Consider the following 14180-nt stretch of genomic DNA (forward strand, 5'->3'; position numbering starts at 1 on the left):
ATTATGGTTTTCAAAGAGAAAGAAAGAAAGAAAAAATCACGAGGAAAGACAGGGGGACCTTAAGCACATTTGGTAAGCAGCCAAATAGTAGTGCATCTCTGCCCCTACCCAGTTGTTTTTGGCCTTTTATTTTATTCAAATATTTATTATTATGACTAGTATTACTCTCTCTCTCTCTCTCTTTCTTTTGGGTTATTTTGTAAATTAAATTTAAAAAAGATTATTGTCCTCTTTAATCTCTCACCTTATTATTTTTATTTTTTCTTCTTCTCTTTTTTACACTTCTCATTTTCTCTATCTCATTACTCAAATCCTCCACCTAAAGGCTCTCTCTCTATCTCTCTCTTTGTCTCTCATTTGCTTCTTGGGGTTTGGTTTTCTAGCCTCTCTCTTTGGAAAAGTCCAAGCCGGCCGAACAAGAATACAGCTTTTTCTCTCATCTTTCTTTTATCTGGGCTAGTTTCTTTGTTTTCTGGCCCAGATTTTTTCATATAGATCAGCCTCTTCTATTTTCATCTCCTGGGTAAGCTTTTTTTTTTTTTTTTTTTTTTTGTTTCCTGCAACTTTTTTTTTTGATTGATCAGTTGGTGACAAGATCGGATTTTGATTGTCATGTCTTATTTGTATGTTATTTTTGTTTTCTGGGTTTCTTTTGTAAAGCAAAATTTAGCTGAAAAAAAATATGGGTTTTTATTTTTAAAGCTTTTAATGCTATTTTAACTAGGAGGGGTTCTGTGTTTTAAAGTCTGTTAATTGAGTTTGGGTTTTCATCTGCTATTTGATTTGTAAAATCATTTTTGATGAAGCTGGTTTTGAATAATATTTAGCTCATATTTGACCCTGTCAGTGCTGAACCGATCTAAAAAGTTTTTATTTTTTTTTTAAAAATAATAATAATATTTCTATATGGGATTGATTCAGTGTGTATGTGTGTGCCTTATAGAAAGAAAAAAAAAGGATAGTAAATTTAAATTTTCTGGGAATGCTTTTTTGTGTTTCTGTTTTGCCTTTGAAATCATGTAACTTTGACTTGGTGGTTCTGTAGCATTAGTTTTTGCTTGCCTTGTGGGTGTTTGATTATATGTGATTGTGATTGCTTTGAAATGCTTTGGTGGGGGTTCTGTGTAGTATGGATGCTTCCTGTTTATTAACTTTGTAGGCTGAGGTTTGGGTGGTGGAGATTGTGATTTTTACAGGAATGCTTGTATCCCTTGTGTGTCTTAAGGTTATGATGCGTGGTTGGCGTAATTTTGTGTCTCACATTGAGCTTAATTTTCATCCATATATACAAAATAGTAAAGAATGAGTCAATTTGTTATTCATTTACTGTTAGCAGGTCGAGATAGCATATGGGTTGATTTGCTATTGCCTTTTGCTTCTGTAACTTTTGCTTTGATTGCCATTGCTAATCATCTACTACCATTGGTGTTCTAGTGGTATTTGTCACCCTTCTATGTTTCATGTAGACATGATATTATGAGCTTACAGTCGTTATCGATATATTGACATATAGAATAGCAACTGATGTTTGGATGATTTTACACCCATTGTGAGTTGAATAGTACGAAACATCAATTATTAATGTTACTTTTGAGTTTGTAGATGGTTTGCTTCCCCTTTTTTTGTCCTGAATCTTGCTTCGTTGCTGAAGCTTCTTGACATCTGACCATCTGAGAAACTTGATAAGGCCATCATTTCTGTGTTCATAATGTAATGTAAGGATGGTTCCTGTATTTTTGTTCCTCTTGACACTAAATAGAGATAAATAGCTTCTGGGTTCTCAAGTGTCAAGAAACTTCATCAATGCAGCCAAAATTTTCACCCAGTCAAAACAAAAAAGAGAGAACCAATAATTCATACTTGACTCTCATGCATGTTATATGTCCCAAACTTCCATTGATCTATCTGATAGGTCTATATATGGCTTAAAACAACTACAGTTTTAGAATATCATACTTTCATAAAACACATGAGAGTTGAAATGGCAAGCAGTGTATCAAGTAACTAAATGCAGAAGAAATTGTAGAAAAAATATTTAAGGTTTCATTGAATGGAAATGTTAGCAAATTAACTATGCCATACATAAGACTACAGTGCATGATTACTTAGTCACTCTACCAACATCCCACACTAACCTGTCAAAATATAACCAAAATGAAAATGAGATAATTACTTGTTCATAACAACACCATTGATCTAATCTTAATTTCCACCTTGTGTTCAGGTCAAGTTGGCATTTTTACACATTCTAATGCAAATACATAAGTATGATAATTTTAACCACCACCACACCACTCCATCAACAGCAGCAGCAAAGGGAGTTAAAGATGGATCTTTCTTTTTTTTTTTTGGGAAGGGGGAAAGAATAAGAAAAACAAGGCATCACTAACAGGCATCAGAATTACCTTGTCATCAGCAACTTCATTTAGGCACCCTAACTTTGAACACCAATTTAATGTGTACACAATAGACTGTTATATTGGTAGATTAGTTTGGAGCTCTCTTAACTTCCTAATCCAATGTCTTTGTTGCTTTGTTGTATCAGGTGTACTGAAAGAGTACTTGACTTACAGTTTCTATTGGAATTTTTTTCCAGACTTTTACCTGTATCTTTATAACGAAGCTGCTGAGGATCCATAGCCGACATAAAATTTTGGGACTAAGGCTCGACTGTTGTTGTTGTTGTTGTTGTTTCTAAGGAAGCTATTATTAGCCCCAATGCAAGGGCAGAGGGGTAGAATTGGTTCCTTGACTGAGACTTTGGAATTTGACCATGGATCTACATCGAGTAATGCTGCTATAGAGCAGCAGATTTGCTGGAATAATATGCGAAATCCTGCAGGAAATCTAATGCCAGATTGTATTCTATCACCCAGTGATATGAACATCACATATTTGAATTCTATGAACCATGAACGGCCGATGTCTAGCGGATGGAGCTTAGGTGAACCTAGTTCTGGCAATGCCCAGAGTGAGGTCAGTCATGAAGAGCGGAAAGCAGAACTTGGATGGCCATCTTCTGGAAGTGGTTGTGTTGGGGCTGGTTCAAGGTTAGAAGAACAGAGCTGTGAACCAACTCATATATTTTCAGTTGAAAATGTCAATATGAACCCACTGTTTTTGCAAAGTTCCAATTCTGATGTGCATACCCAGAATCTCAACTTAAACACAGGTTTTGTGGGTAATGGGGATGATAATAGTCAAGTCTTGGAATGTCCTAATACGCACAAGTCTAGTGGATCAGAAAATCAGTGGATCCCACCTCCTAGTGGTTCTGATAATCATGTACTTCATTCCAGAAGTGGTGGATTTTTGGTTGAACAGAATGATGGTAGACCAGGTTGTTCAATGGAGGGTCGCCGTGTATCCTGTAAAAGAAAAGCTCTTGATGGAACTGTTGGACAGTCTTCTGTATCTGGAAGTCCTAACTACTTTCAGAGGGCAGAAAATAGTGCATGGTCTGCTGTTCCTGCTCGTTTTAATGGGAGTAGCAGTTTAGGTGTATCTGCTCCATCAGAACCGGTGAACCCAAGACTCAGGCTAGGTGCAAGAGACATTGCTTCTGACAGTATTCCTGATTTAAGAGTGGCAGGAAGCTCCCAAAGAAATTCCCGTGCACGGATAACTCCTCCCAATCAACAAGAATCTATTGCCCCTACTTTATTCCCAACAGAGAGTGCTGTTAGGCATTCTAGTATTTCATCTTCCCAGCTGCCACCGAGGCTTCTTCCGGTTGATTATTCTTTGGACTTGAGGTCAGCACCAGCTGCAGATAATATGATTCCTCACAGTCAGCCAGTTTTTATCCATGTTCCTGCATTGCCACGAAATGTGCAAGCGTTTAGGTGGAATGGAGGATCTAGCTCAGGAATTGGCAGTTCATCAAGCTCTGTTGTTTCTGGAGACCGAGATGCTGGACCTCGTGAAGAAATGGGTTCAAGAAGCATGTCAAGAAACCTTTTGGAAAATCCTATGTTTGTGCCTGCTACTGAAGTCAGAAATTTTGTTAGAAATCCAGCAAATAGAAGTTCAACTGGTGTAAATTTAAGTATTCCAGGAAACATTGCTTCTACTTCTCGGACTGGTGGCCCCAGTTCAGGTGTCCATCCATTGTCTGCTCCTACCTTAGTTCCTCAACAGAATCCTCCACAATTTCCTCGAAGATTGTCTGATTATGTCCGCCGATCATTGTCTTCTTCTGCTGGGTCTGAGTCTGGAGGCAACAGCAGTAATTATTCTCTGTTGCGTTCAGGCCCTCCTGTTTCCTCACAAGAAATGGTTTTTTCATCTGGACCTGGCAGTCAGGGTCATCATCAGTCACACCCAAGGTCAGCATTGTGGATGGAGAGACATGGCGATGCTGGACTTGGAATCCCCTATTTATTACGAGGTTCAGCTGCTGCCGGTGAAGGAAGTGGCAGGCTTGTATCTGAGGTCTGTTCTAGAGCTCTGGTTTGCTATGATGTTTTCTTTTTAAATTCAAATATGTTGACTCTATTTTTTTTTTTTTTGGGGGGGGGGAGGTGTTTACATAGACTCAACCATATGCATACGTTGATGTCCAGCAAAAATTTCTGTATTCTAAAACTATATTTCATTGGTTTCCCAACATACGATGTCTGTGTTATACTTTAATACTCATTTGCAATATCCAAGTCGTCGTGACAAAAAAGTGACCTTCTAAAGCTTACTTTGTTGTTTTGTTTGTAGCAGATTCGCAATGTCTTGGGTCTCATGCGAAGGGGCGAGAACTTGCGATTTGAGGTTAGATTTTGCATTATTTTCTTATCTTGTTTATGATTTAAGAATAGTGGCATATGACTACTTTTCTGACACATGCTTCCACCTTTTTGTCAGGATGTCATGATACTTGACCAGTCAGTGTTTTTTGGGGTGGCGGATATTCATGATCGACATAGGGATATGCGGCTGGATGTTGATAACATGTCTTATGAAGTAAATTTTACAAAAAATTGATTAGACATTTCGGTTATTATTATTATTATTATTTTTTGTTTAAAAAAAAAAAAAATTCCTTATTCTTGTAATATGGTGTGTATTGGAATTATAGGAGTTATTGGCGCTGGAAGAGCGCATTGGAAATGTTAGCACGGGATTGAGTGAAGAAACAATATTAAATCATTTGAGACAGCGACAGTATTCTATTGCAATAGGGTCTCCACTTGAGGGAGAACCCTGCTGTGTCTGTCAGGTAAGTGTGACCAACTTGACTCATGTTGGGGGCGGGGGGTAGGTATTGGTTTTCTTCTCTTTGCCTGAATTATTGTGTATTATGATGTGCAGGAGGAATACAAAGATGGAGACAATCTTGGGACACTGGAATGTGGGCATGATTTTCATACCGACTGTATAAAACGATGGCTGACGCACAAGAATTTGTGCCCCATATGTAAAACAACAGCACTGGCGAAGAGAGATGACCATTAATTTTCTGGCCAGTAGTTCCTCATAGTGGAAAGAGGGCTAGCCATGAAATTGCTTTGGTCTGTTCTGGGTTAGTGATCCAACACTACACACTCCAGTGCTTATCACTTGCTACACCTTTCTTTCTTGTTCTTCAATGTGAAGCTGGCCATGGCACCATCTCATCCAAGAGCCAGAGCAAAATTTTCAATTTTTAATTCTATTCAAGCCAGCACCTCCTTGTGGAGGCGGTGGATTTGGGACTTCGGAAAGCAGAACAAAGTTTTAAACTTTCCATTTATCAACAAATGATTAATTTTCAATGTTTATTAAACATTCAGCTTATTGCCTTTTGGCATTACAGATGTAGATGATTATATCAGATTTTGATTTCTCTTTTAATTAAGAACGATGACCAATCTTGCAGATGTCTGATTTGGATGTCACCATTCTGCAGAGCTTGATTGATGAACAAGCTAACTATTCATTCAAAACTCTCTCCCATCAATACATATTATTTGCTCACACTCCTACCATAATTTCCTGGAGAATTTGCTATTGGCCAATTCTCACCGAAAATGGTAGCCTATAATCTATATGCCACATTTCTCTTAGTTGGTATTTCTTTGATGGGAGCCATTGGGCTTTGGAAGAGATCTTTCACTATAGAGATAATAGAGAAAAAGAAAGAATTGGTATTTCTGTATGTGGTCTCCTACCTCACAAGAAGTATAGTCTATAGGCGTGTCAGCGTGTGGTCTATCGCTTGCGTGCAATCAATGTATAAGATAATTCTTCTTTGTATAGGGTGCTGTTGATGATGCCTTAAGTTTTGAACTCGAAATGGATTAAAAAATGAATTATATTTGTGAGATGGTTTTTCACCAAGACCTATATAAAGACTTGGGTCTATTTAGTGCTTCTAAAATCTAAATGCACTATTTGCAACTTCCACAATTATGTCTGGCATGGTTTTAAAAACTGATGTAAGGGAGAGGTTTGGATCTAGTGCTTTCGGTGCACTAGACCCAATCGGATGATGACATGTGTCCAAAAATAGACACGTGTCACAATCTCAACAGGTTCAATGTCAAATGGTTTTAAAAACTGATATAAGGGAGAGGTTTGGGTTTGACACTTTTAGTACATTAGACCCAGTTGGATGATGACACGTGTCTAAAAATAGACATGTGCCACAATCCCAACGGGTCCAGTGTCCAATGACACTGGACCTAATTTGGAACCTTGATATAAACAAAGAACCAGAAAAGAAAACTAATATAAACAAAGAACTGGAAAAAAGACTGGTTATCAATTTCTAATTCGATCGAGCTCAAACTGATGACGTCATAATTAATATAAATTAAATATATTTATGTGAATTTTTATTTTTCATAACTTATAATTTGCTAAGTTAGTAATTTTATTTTTATAAATAATAGTTTAATGGTTTAACTTTAACAATTTATTTATTACAAAAAACTAAAACCAAAATGTCATAATGACAAGAAAATTCATAGACTTACTACCCTTCCATTTTTCAGTCACACAGTTTCACAGTTTACATCGGTTTACTCTTTCTTTCTTTTTTCTACCTCCAAAATCTAGCACCACACATTACCACTTACTTCCATTATATCAATCAATATTCTGAAGACTTATCATATTTAAAGTTTCAACCTTTCAAAGTTCAAACTCTTTTTGTTTTTCAGTTTTCTTTCCTCCGCATGGCACAAGCACATGGTGAGATATTCTCTCATACTCACTCTCTCCCTCAAATCTCCAATCTTTCTCAAGACAAGTTCTTCAACATCTAATTTCAGTCAAAGGCTTAAAGCATGCATAGATTTTTCATACATTTCATCCAACACATAAGTATCTCTTTCATTTTATTGTCACCAACACTTTTAGTGTAGATTTAAGAAGTTTGGCAAGTCTGGTTCTAGTTTTTTTTTCCCCCTTTAGTTACAAGAACCAGTTTAACCGCACTAGTTCTCGATTTTTCCGGTTGAACTTGCGGTTTTTGGTTTTTCTTGCTTTTTCTTCAATTTTCGATTTTTGATGATAACCAGACCAAATTAAGGTCTAGTTCCCAATTGAACCGTCTGGTCTAGTCTGGTTTTTAAAACCATAGTCTCTGGCATTTATCTCTATAAAGCAACATAACCTTCTTCTCATACTTTTGATGATGACAATCTTCTCTTTTATGATCAAAAGTTGAATTCATTACTCTAATAAACCCAATGAATTGTAACAGTATCGAAAAATAAAATTAGTTATTTTGGAGGCCCACATTGGAAGCCCACTTTCCGGAATGTTTAAAACATTTTGCACCCCTAGTTCTAATGATAAATTTTCAGTTAAAGTCGCATATTACCTAGATTGAGGTAATTGTTTCTCCAACCATATGGAGCTAGTCATGAGGAACTGATTGAAAATCTATGAGAGATTGAAAATCTTTTTGTGGAAATTTGCTTAGGAGATTCTTCCTGCTAATGCAAATTTGCATATTCAGATTGCCTTGGTGGACTTGTGTACTGAGTTTTGCTGAATCTAACGTCCATGTTTTCTTTGAATGCACCTTCTCTTAGCAAGCCTAAGCATGTTCCATTTGGCCCCTCCATTCAAGTTCAATGCCTATTATTTTCCTGCTCAATGGGTCAAGTTGATCCTTAACCCGACACAACCGCCCAATTCAGATGCAGAGCAAGCCAAGGACTTTACTCTTTTTGCTGCTATCATCTGTGATCATATTGTGAAAGTGGAAATATATTTGAATTCCAGACTAGCAAGGTAAGTCCTCTAGATTTGACAATGAAGGCCAAGAATGTAATCTCCAACCATAAAAAAAATAAATAATAAATAAATAAATAAAAAACCTTAGATGACCAAAAGAATATGCAATAATATCAACAATAAATGGTCCCCTTCAATGGGATAAATATATCTCATCGAGTGATGCTAGAGACACCCAAATCCACACCCTGCTTATGTATAAACTCATGATTAGATTTTAACACTTTTACATGGGTCTACCATTTATACTTTAAAAAACTAAAATTTAATCAAGATGTGACATAAAAGCAAGGTGTGGGTTGGGGCGTATCCTAGCATTATTATAATGTATTTATTATTGAGTCTTGTGTTGTCCTACTTACAGTTACATGCAGATGCAGTGATAAAGAAGGAAAATTTGCATATATTTGGACTGATATCATTGATCTAAGTGAGGGCTTATGGGGTAAGTAAAGGCTTCTTTATTTGCTCTCAGTTTCAGTTGATCTAAATATTTCTAATTCTATCTTGGAAGGTGGTTTGAGAACGTGTTGAAGCCTCTTCGTATTTCACCATGGATGATCACAACAATCATAAAGGATAAAGGTGCTACTAAAATCTCGTTTTTGTGGTTGGTATGTTTATGTTATTAGTGGCCCATAATCTTGTTTGTTGTTGGGCTTTTGATTGTACTAGTAATAGGGTATGCTTGTCTTGTTCCCATCACACGTTATAGTCTCGGTCCATTTGGCTAACAATTGAGTTGGTTAAGGGCCCTGTCTCCTTTGTCTTCTTTTATTCGGGTCGTTTAAAACATGTACATTAATTTCCTTAATAAAAATAAAATAAAAAATAAATCAAAAGGAGCCTTATTTATTATTTATGGTATACGTGTGTATAACTCTTTTTGAGAAAAAAAAAGTATTTTATATCAAATGATACCACGTCATCCGGTTTTTATTAGATTTTGATACCGTTGACATGGTATCATAATATCATTGGTTATTTGGTTACCAAATAACTTCTCATCTAAAAACTTGAACTCCATTTTTTGACCCCACACCCTATTAGTACCTAAAAAAAATTATTGTGCTATATAAAGTGGCACAATATTGGTCGCAATTCGCTCATATGACGAATTGTAATTAATAAAAAAATATTCTCATATGGATTTACATCACTTTTTCACCAATCACAACTTACACGCCAATATTTTGACGCTTTACCGTGGCACAAGAATTACTCCACCGCACAAAGAGTACCGGTGGTGAAATCAATACCAACAAGTCACTAAAAGCAGACCTCGGGATTTGCAGTTTAATAAATGAAATCTACGTTGCAATAGCAGGCTAAGATGATGTTTGGTTGGATGAGGCGGTGAATGACATGATACCTTTGACTTTTGTCACATTCCTTAAAATTGCAAAAAGACAATTTAGTAATCATCAAAATTATTACTAGTAATAGTAAAAAAAATTAAAAACATTTTTCTAGAAGGATGATTAGGCGGGAGAGTAATCAAACATTGGTTAGCAAAAAGCTAATGCTTTTAGCTTTGAAACACTATGACTGTGAGTGACGTTGTTTCCGTTATCAAAATTCAAAAAAAAAAAAAAAAAAAAAAAACATCCTTAATCTTAAACTTCTTAAACTTAAACTCACTTTTTATTGCTCCAAAATTTCAAAACAACACGTAAAACAGAGAAAAGAGAAAGTGATTCTTCTTCTTATTCCATGGCGGATCTGTACGGAACCACAGTTACATCTTCTTTGGTTCAATCGGTTGCTCCGGAATCCGAAGATATATCTACTTTTCTTAACCAATTCTTGCACCACAACTCTTCTTCTGCTTCTTCGTCTTCTTCTTGCATGGCCTATACATCAAAATACATGTATTCACAGCCATCACATGCACAAACACAATCAATGTTTTTGAAAGCTGCAGGATCGGAGAATCGGTCCGAGTTGGAGTGCCGAGCAGTTAGAGATGGAAACTCGGGTGTCGCTATTGAACCTTCGTACGGTGTCGTTTTCTCAGATCCTGGAGCTGACATGAAAGAGAGTAACGAGAACACGTCGGAGAATAATCTCGGTGACTTCAGTTGCGACAGCGAGGTACTTTTGAAATTCTCAATTCTTTTTTTTACGAATTTCTGTTTGGTTGCTGAGAAAATTGGCGGAGAAAGAAACAGAGTTTTTTTTTTTTTTAATGGGTAAAGTAGTAATTAGATTCCTCTGGCTCCAACAAGAAGTAAACATTTCAATATGTAGCTTCTGTGTGCTAATTATTAATTAAGATAATTAGTTTGTCCTTGTACATATACATGAATGGTTGAGATTGTAAACATTAAAATGGTTAAAATTACAAACTTTTTTTTTTCTTTCAATAATTCAATAGTTACAATAAAGGAAGATGGGAGATTTGAACCGTGTATGTCTTGTTGAAAAAACCAAGAGGGCCCATTGAGCTACAAACTCTTGGCATAAATGGTTAACATTATAACAGTTGAAATGATTCGTTAGGATCATTGAATTTCAAATCCAAAAAAAAAAAATGTCATTAAGGAACCATAGAATTATTCAAAATGTCAATGTGGAGTCTCCCATTTTAAAGCAAAACTACCAAATTGACACGAACTTTCTAAATTTTTTTGTTTTTCTTGTTAAATGTGGAAAAGTTTGAGATAGCGGATTTTTGTTGTTTGACTTAGAAGGGTCCCGAGGGGTCTGAGGTGCCAGAAAAACCAGTCCCACCTCGTTCTTCATCAAAGAGGAGCAGAGCTGCAGAGGTTCATAATATGTCAGAGAAGGTAGCCTCTCAATGCTACATTCTTTTGTGTGTATGGGTGTGCTTGTGTTTATTTTACAAATAGTGAATTATGATTTCTGAGTAGTGTTGACTTGGTTGATCGGTGTGGGCAGAGGAGGAGGAGTAGGATTAATGAGAAAATGAAAGCTTTGCAGAATCTAATTCCAAATTCTAACAAGGTACACTTTATTCTTTATCTTTCGTTCTTTACCCCTGAATTTGAACTTGATCTTTCAAATGATTGCTTTGATGATTACTTTTCTTCTTTTTTGTTGATTTCTACTTTTTCTGGATAGACTGATAAGGCTTCTATGCTAGATGAAGCGATTGAATATTTGAAGCAGCTTCAGCTTCAAGTACAGGTGAGTTTTCTCTTTGAGTCAATGCTGTTTTGGGTCTATGTTCATGTACTTGAAGCCGACCAGACATGTAGTTGAACCTAATAGGTAAAGAGTAATGCTAATGATACTATAAATTTACTACATAAGCTTTACAACCAAATTTATCACATAAATTTTGTAGACTTATGGGTCACTTGTAAAAAAAAAAAATTCAAACATTTATTTTTAATGTTGTTGAAGTGGGAATCTCACATTTATTGTTACGTCAATTTGTAAGCCTTTTGTAGTCAAATTAGTAAAAACGTTGCGGCTTAATGGCTAAATACGTGTGTCTTGTAGTCACATGACCATTTCATAGTCATATGATATGATTCACTCAATAGCCCTACTTGTTAAGGCTCTTTCTCTCTCTCAAAACAGGAGAAGATGGTCTATTAGGGCCAAAACTTATTTTAAAAACAGAAGGAAAGAAAAAGAAGACAGACAAAATGAATTTTTTTTGGAATGATAAGATGATGCATGTTAGAGTTTAGATTTATGATTTCTAAACAACTTAACTCTTTGGAACAACTAGTAATTTATCAATACAAAATAAGAAGGAAATTTTGATGCCTCAATTAAGATCTTTTTTAAAACAAAATAAGTAGCAGATAGATGCAGATTAAATTACGCCAACAATAGACATCGATCATGGATGGATCTGTAATGAAAATGAACAATTGAAAGTAAAAACCAAGCTAAAAAAAAAAAAAAAAAAAACCAAGTTGACCGTTGACAATTACCAAAATAAAATTATAGTGTAGATAACCATAATCAAACTTATCGAATCATCACTCATGTCTACACAAAACTTTCCATGTTGATTACCTGAAAAGAAAAGAGAAAAAATTTAGGCACTTTAAAACTAGCCATTTTGTATAGAAAACATCCATTGAAACCTTTCTCAAGAGCAGGAGATGCTTGCCCTGTCTTAACAGCTTAGATATTAGCAAGGAGATGTTCACCAAGGAAACATATCATATATGACTTGAACTTGGTATCACTAGTATTCTATAGCAAGAGGAAAGAACTTTATCAACATTGTGTGTTGTAACTATGTTAAGACCACAAATTGCATTCCCATTGAAGATTGTACCTTATTTTCTTTTTGGATTACTATTACTTTGTTATTCAAATACTACCAAGGAATGGTACAAATGATTGAGAAAAGAGTTTGGGGAACAACACATTTACCATTTAAATCACTGTGCAATGTGATTAAGCTTTTATTTTTGAAGTGACTAAAAATTTGACACTCAGTTTCTTTCCATGTATTACTTGGCCGGTTAACTTTATGATCACTCTGATCAAAGGTATATATAAGCCAAATTTTCTGAAAACAGTTGAAGCATGGTTTTAAAATCACCACGTTATGTCTCTTCCTGAGTGGTATCTCACTGACGGCTCGGTGCCTCTTTATATGATTGGGACTGCGTCATTTTCAACTGGAATCACCATTCACAGATCATGCTATTATTAGGCTTTTTTTCTTATCACCATTCACAGATCATGCTATTATTAGGCTTTTTTTCTTTCTTTTTAGCTTATATCTACTATATTGTGCTAATCCATAGTAATTTCTTTGAACTTTGTAGAAGTTTTCCCTCTGTGTTCCTGCGAGCAAAGCACTATAGCCAAGGGGGTTAACATTGTTACCTAGCTAAATTCCTAGATATTATTGCTAGTTACTACTGACAAGCTGCAGTTGACTAAATTTTGCTCACTATTCAGCTTGATTTATTATTTTGTGTAACATGTTACACATAATACCACCTCATTCAGCTTTTTTTGGAACTATACAATGCCTTTTCTCTCTTTGACCTTCCTTTATCCTTGTTAGACCAAATAGAAAATGCAGAAAAATTGGAAACTGTAATAATTTTCGTAGCGATCCTCAATACACTTCTTCATTGTGATTGGTCTTACAGATGTTATCAATGAGAAATGGATTGAGTTTGCACCCAATGTGCTTACCAGGACTACTGCAGCCAATTCAGTTGCCTCAGCCAGGAATGAGCTTTGACGAGAGAAATGGATGTCTGAATTCGAGCAGAGGCATGGGGACATTTTTTGGGAACGAGGAAAGCTTGAGGCAATCTGCTTCTAATCTTCCCAACCAATGCACTCTCCCCAATCAGCCATTTGTCATACCTTCAGCAACAAACATCACCATTTCAGAAACTTCAATTGGTTCAATCAACCCGTTGTTACTTCAATCCAATCAATCGATTGATGAATCAGCTCAGGCTCACTATACTACCTTATATCTTCCATCTTCCCAGGTAACTCTAGTATGAACATGTAACTAAGTTATCTGAATTTTGGTATTAATTCTGTCTTTCTTTTTATATTATTTCCTTCCTTTTTGGCAATTTGAAGGAAATCAGAAGTGATGGCATACTTAAGCTACAATCAGATACCAGCCACACTGGAAAGATCTCTTTGTTAGATGTGCCTTAGCCAAGACTCTTAAGAGATGCCCTCCACCTTAAACATTTTCTTTTGGCAAATACCAAAGAAACTGCATATGATACTGAAAATGGCTGACACCCATGGGTTACTTTACAAGTTGTAACAACACAATTGTGGGATCCAAACTGTTGATATCCCTTGTATAAGCTTGGTTTTGATCGTTTTGGATTTTCTATTTCCATTTTTTTTATTAACATCAGGGTATTGCTTGTCCTGGAGTCATAGAACAAAACTACTTATATTTATTCCTAACTTGTTTTTTACAACAACAGATTGTTTCGATTCTTTAGAATGACTGAATGGCAAAATATTTTCTGGAT

At 35.8% G+C, this 14180-nt stretch overlaps 2 protein-coding genes across 5 annotated transcripts; both read left to right on the forward strand.

The window, feature by feature from the left end:
* The first annotated feature begins 249 nt into the window (after positions 1–249).
* On the forward strand, positions 250–5856 carry LOC126710407 (probable E3 ubiquitin-protein ligase RHG1A). 3 transcript variants are annotated; one of them, XM_050410847.1, is made up of 6 exons: positions 250–523; positions 2546–4434; positions 4711–4764; positions 4858–4956; positions 5072–5212; positions 5305–5856. In XM_050410847.1, exons 2-6 carry the CDS (start codon positions 2719–2721, stop codon positions 5446–5448), a joined length of 2154 nt encoding a protein of 717 aa, XP_050266804.1. In that variant the 5' UTR covers positions 250–523; positions 2546–2718; the 3' UTR covers positions 5449–5856. The 3 variants fall into 3 exon arrangements, with proteins under 3 accessions (XP_050266804.1, XP_050266820.1, XP_050266813.1); XM_050410863.1 differs by having other exon boundaries at positions 4714–4764; XM_050410856.1 differs by having other exon boundaries at positions 2597–4434.
* A 3970-nt stretch (positions 5857–9826) lies between these two features.
* Positions 9827–14180, forward strand: LOC126710432 (transcription factor SPATULA-like). 2 transcript variants are annotated; one of them, XM_050410888.1, is made up of 6 exons: positions 9827–10314; positions 10911–11009; positions 11122–11187; positions 11305–11370; positions 13317–13670; positions 13768–14180. In XM_050410888.1, exons 1-6 carry the CDS (start codon positions 9934–9936, stop codon positions 13846–13848), a joined length of 1047 nt encoding a protein of 348 aa, XP_050266845.1. In that variant the 5' UTR covers positions 9827–9933; the 3' UTR covers positions 13849–14180. The 2 variants fall into 2 exon arrangements, with proteins under 2 accessions (XP_050266845.1, XP_050266852.1); XM_050410895.1 differs by having other exon boundaries at positions 9830–10314; positions 10914–11009.

Source organism: Quercus robur, chromosome 2 (assembly GCF_932294415.1).
Source record: "Quercus robur chromosome 2, dhQueRobu3.1, whole genome shotgun sequence".
Classification (NCBI taxonomy): Eukaryota; Viridiplantae; Streptophyta; class Magnoliopsida; order Fagales; family Fagaceae; genus Quercus; species Quercus robur.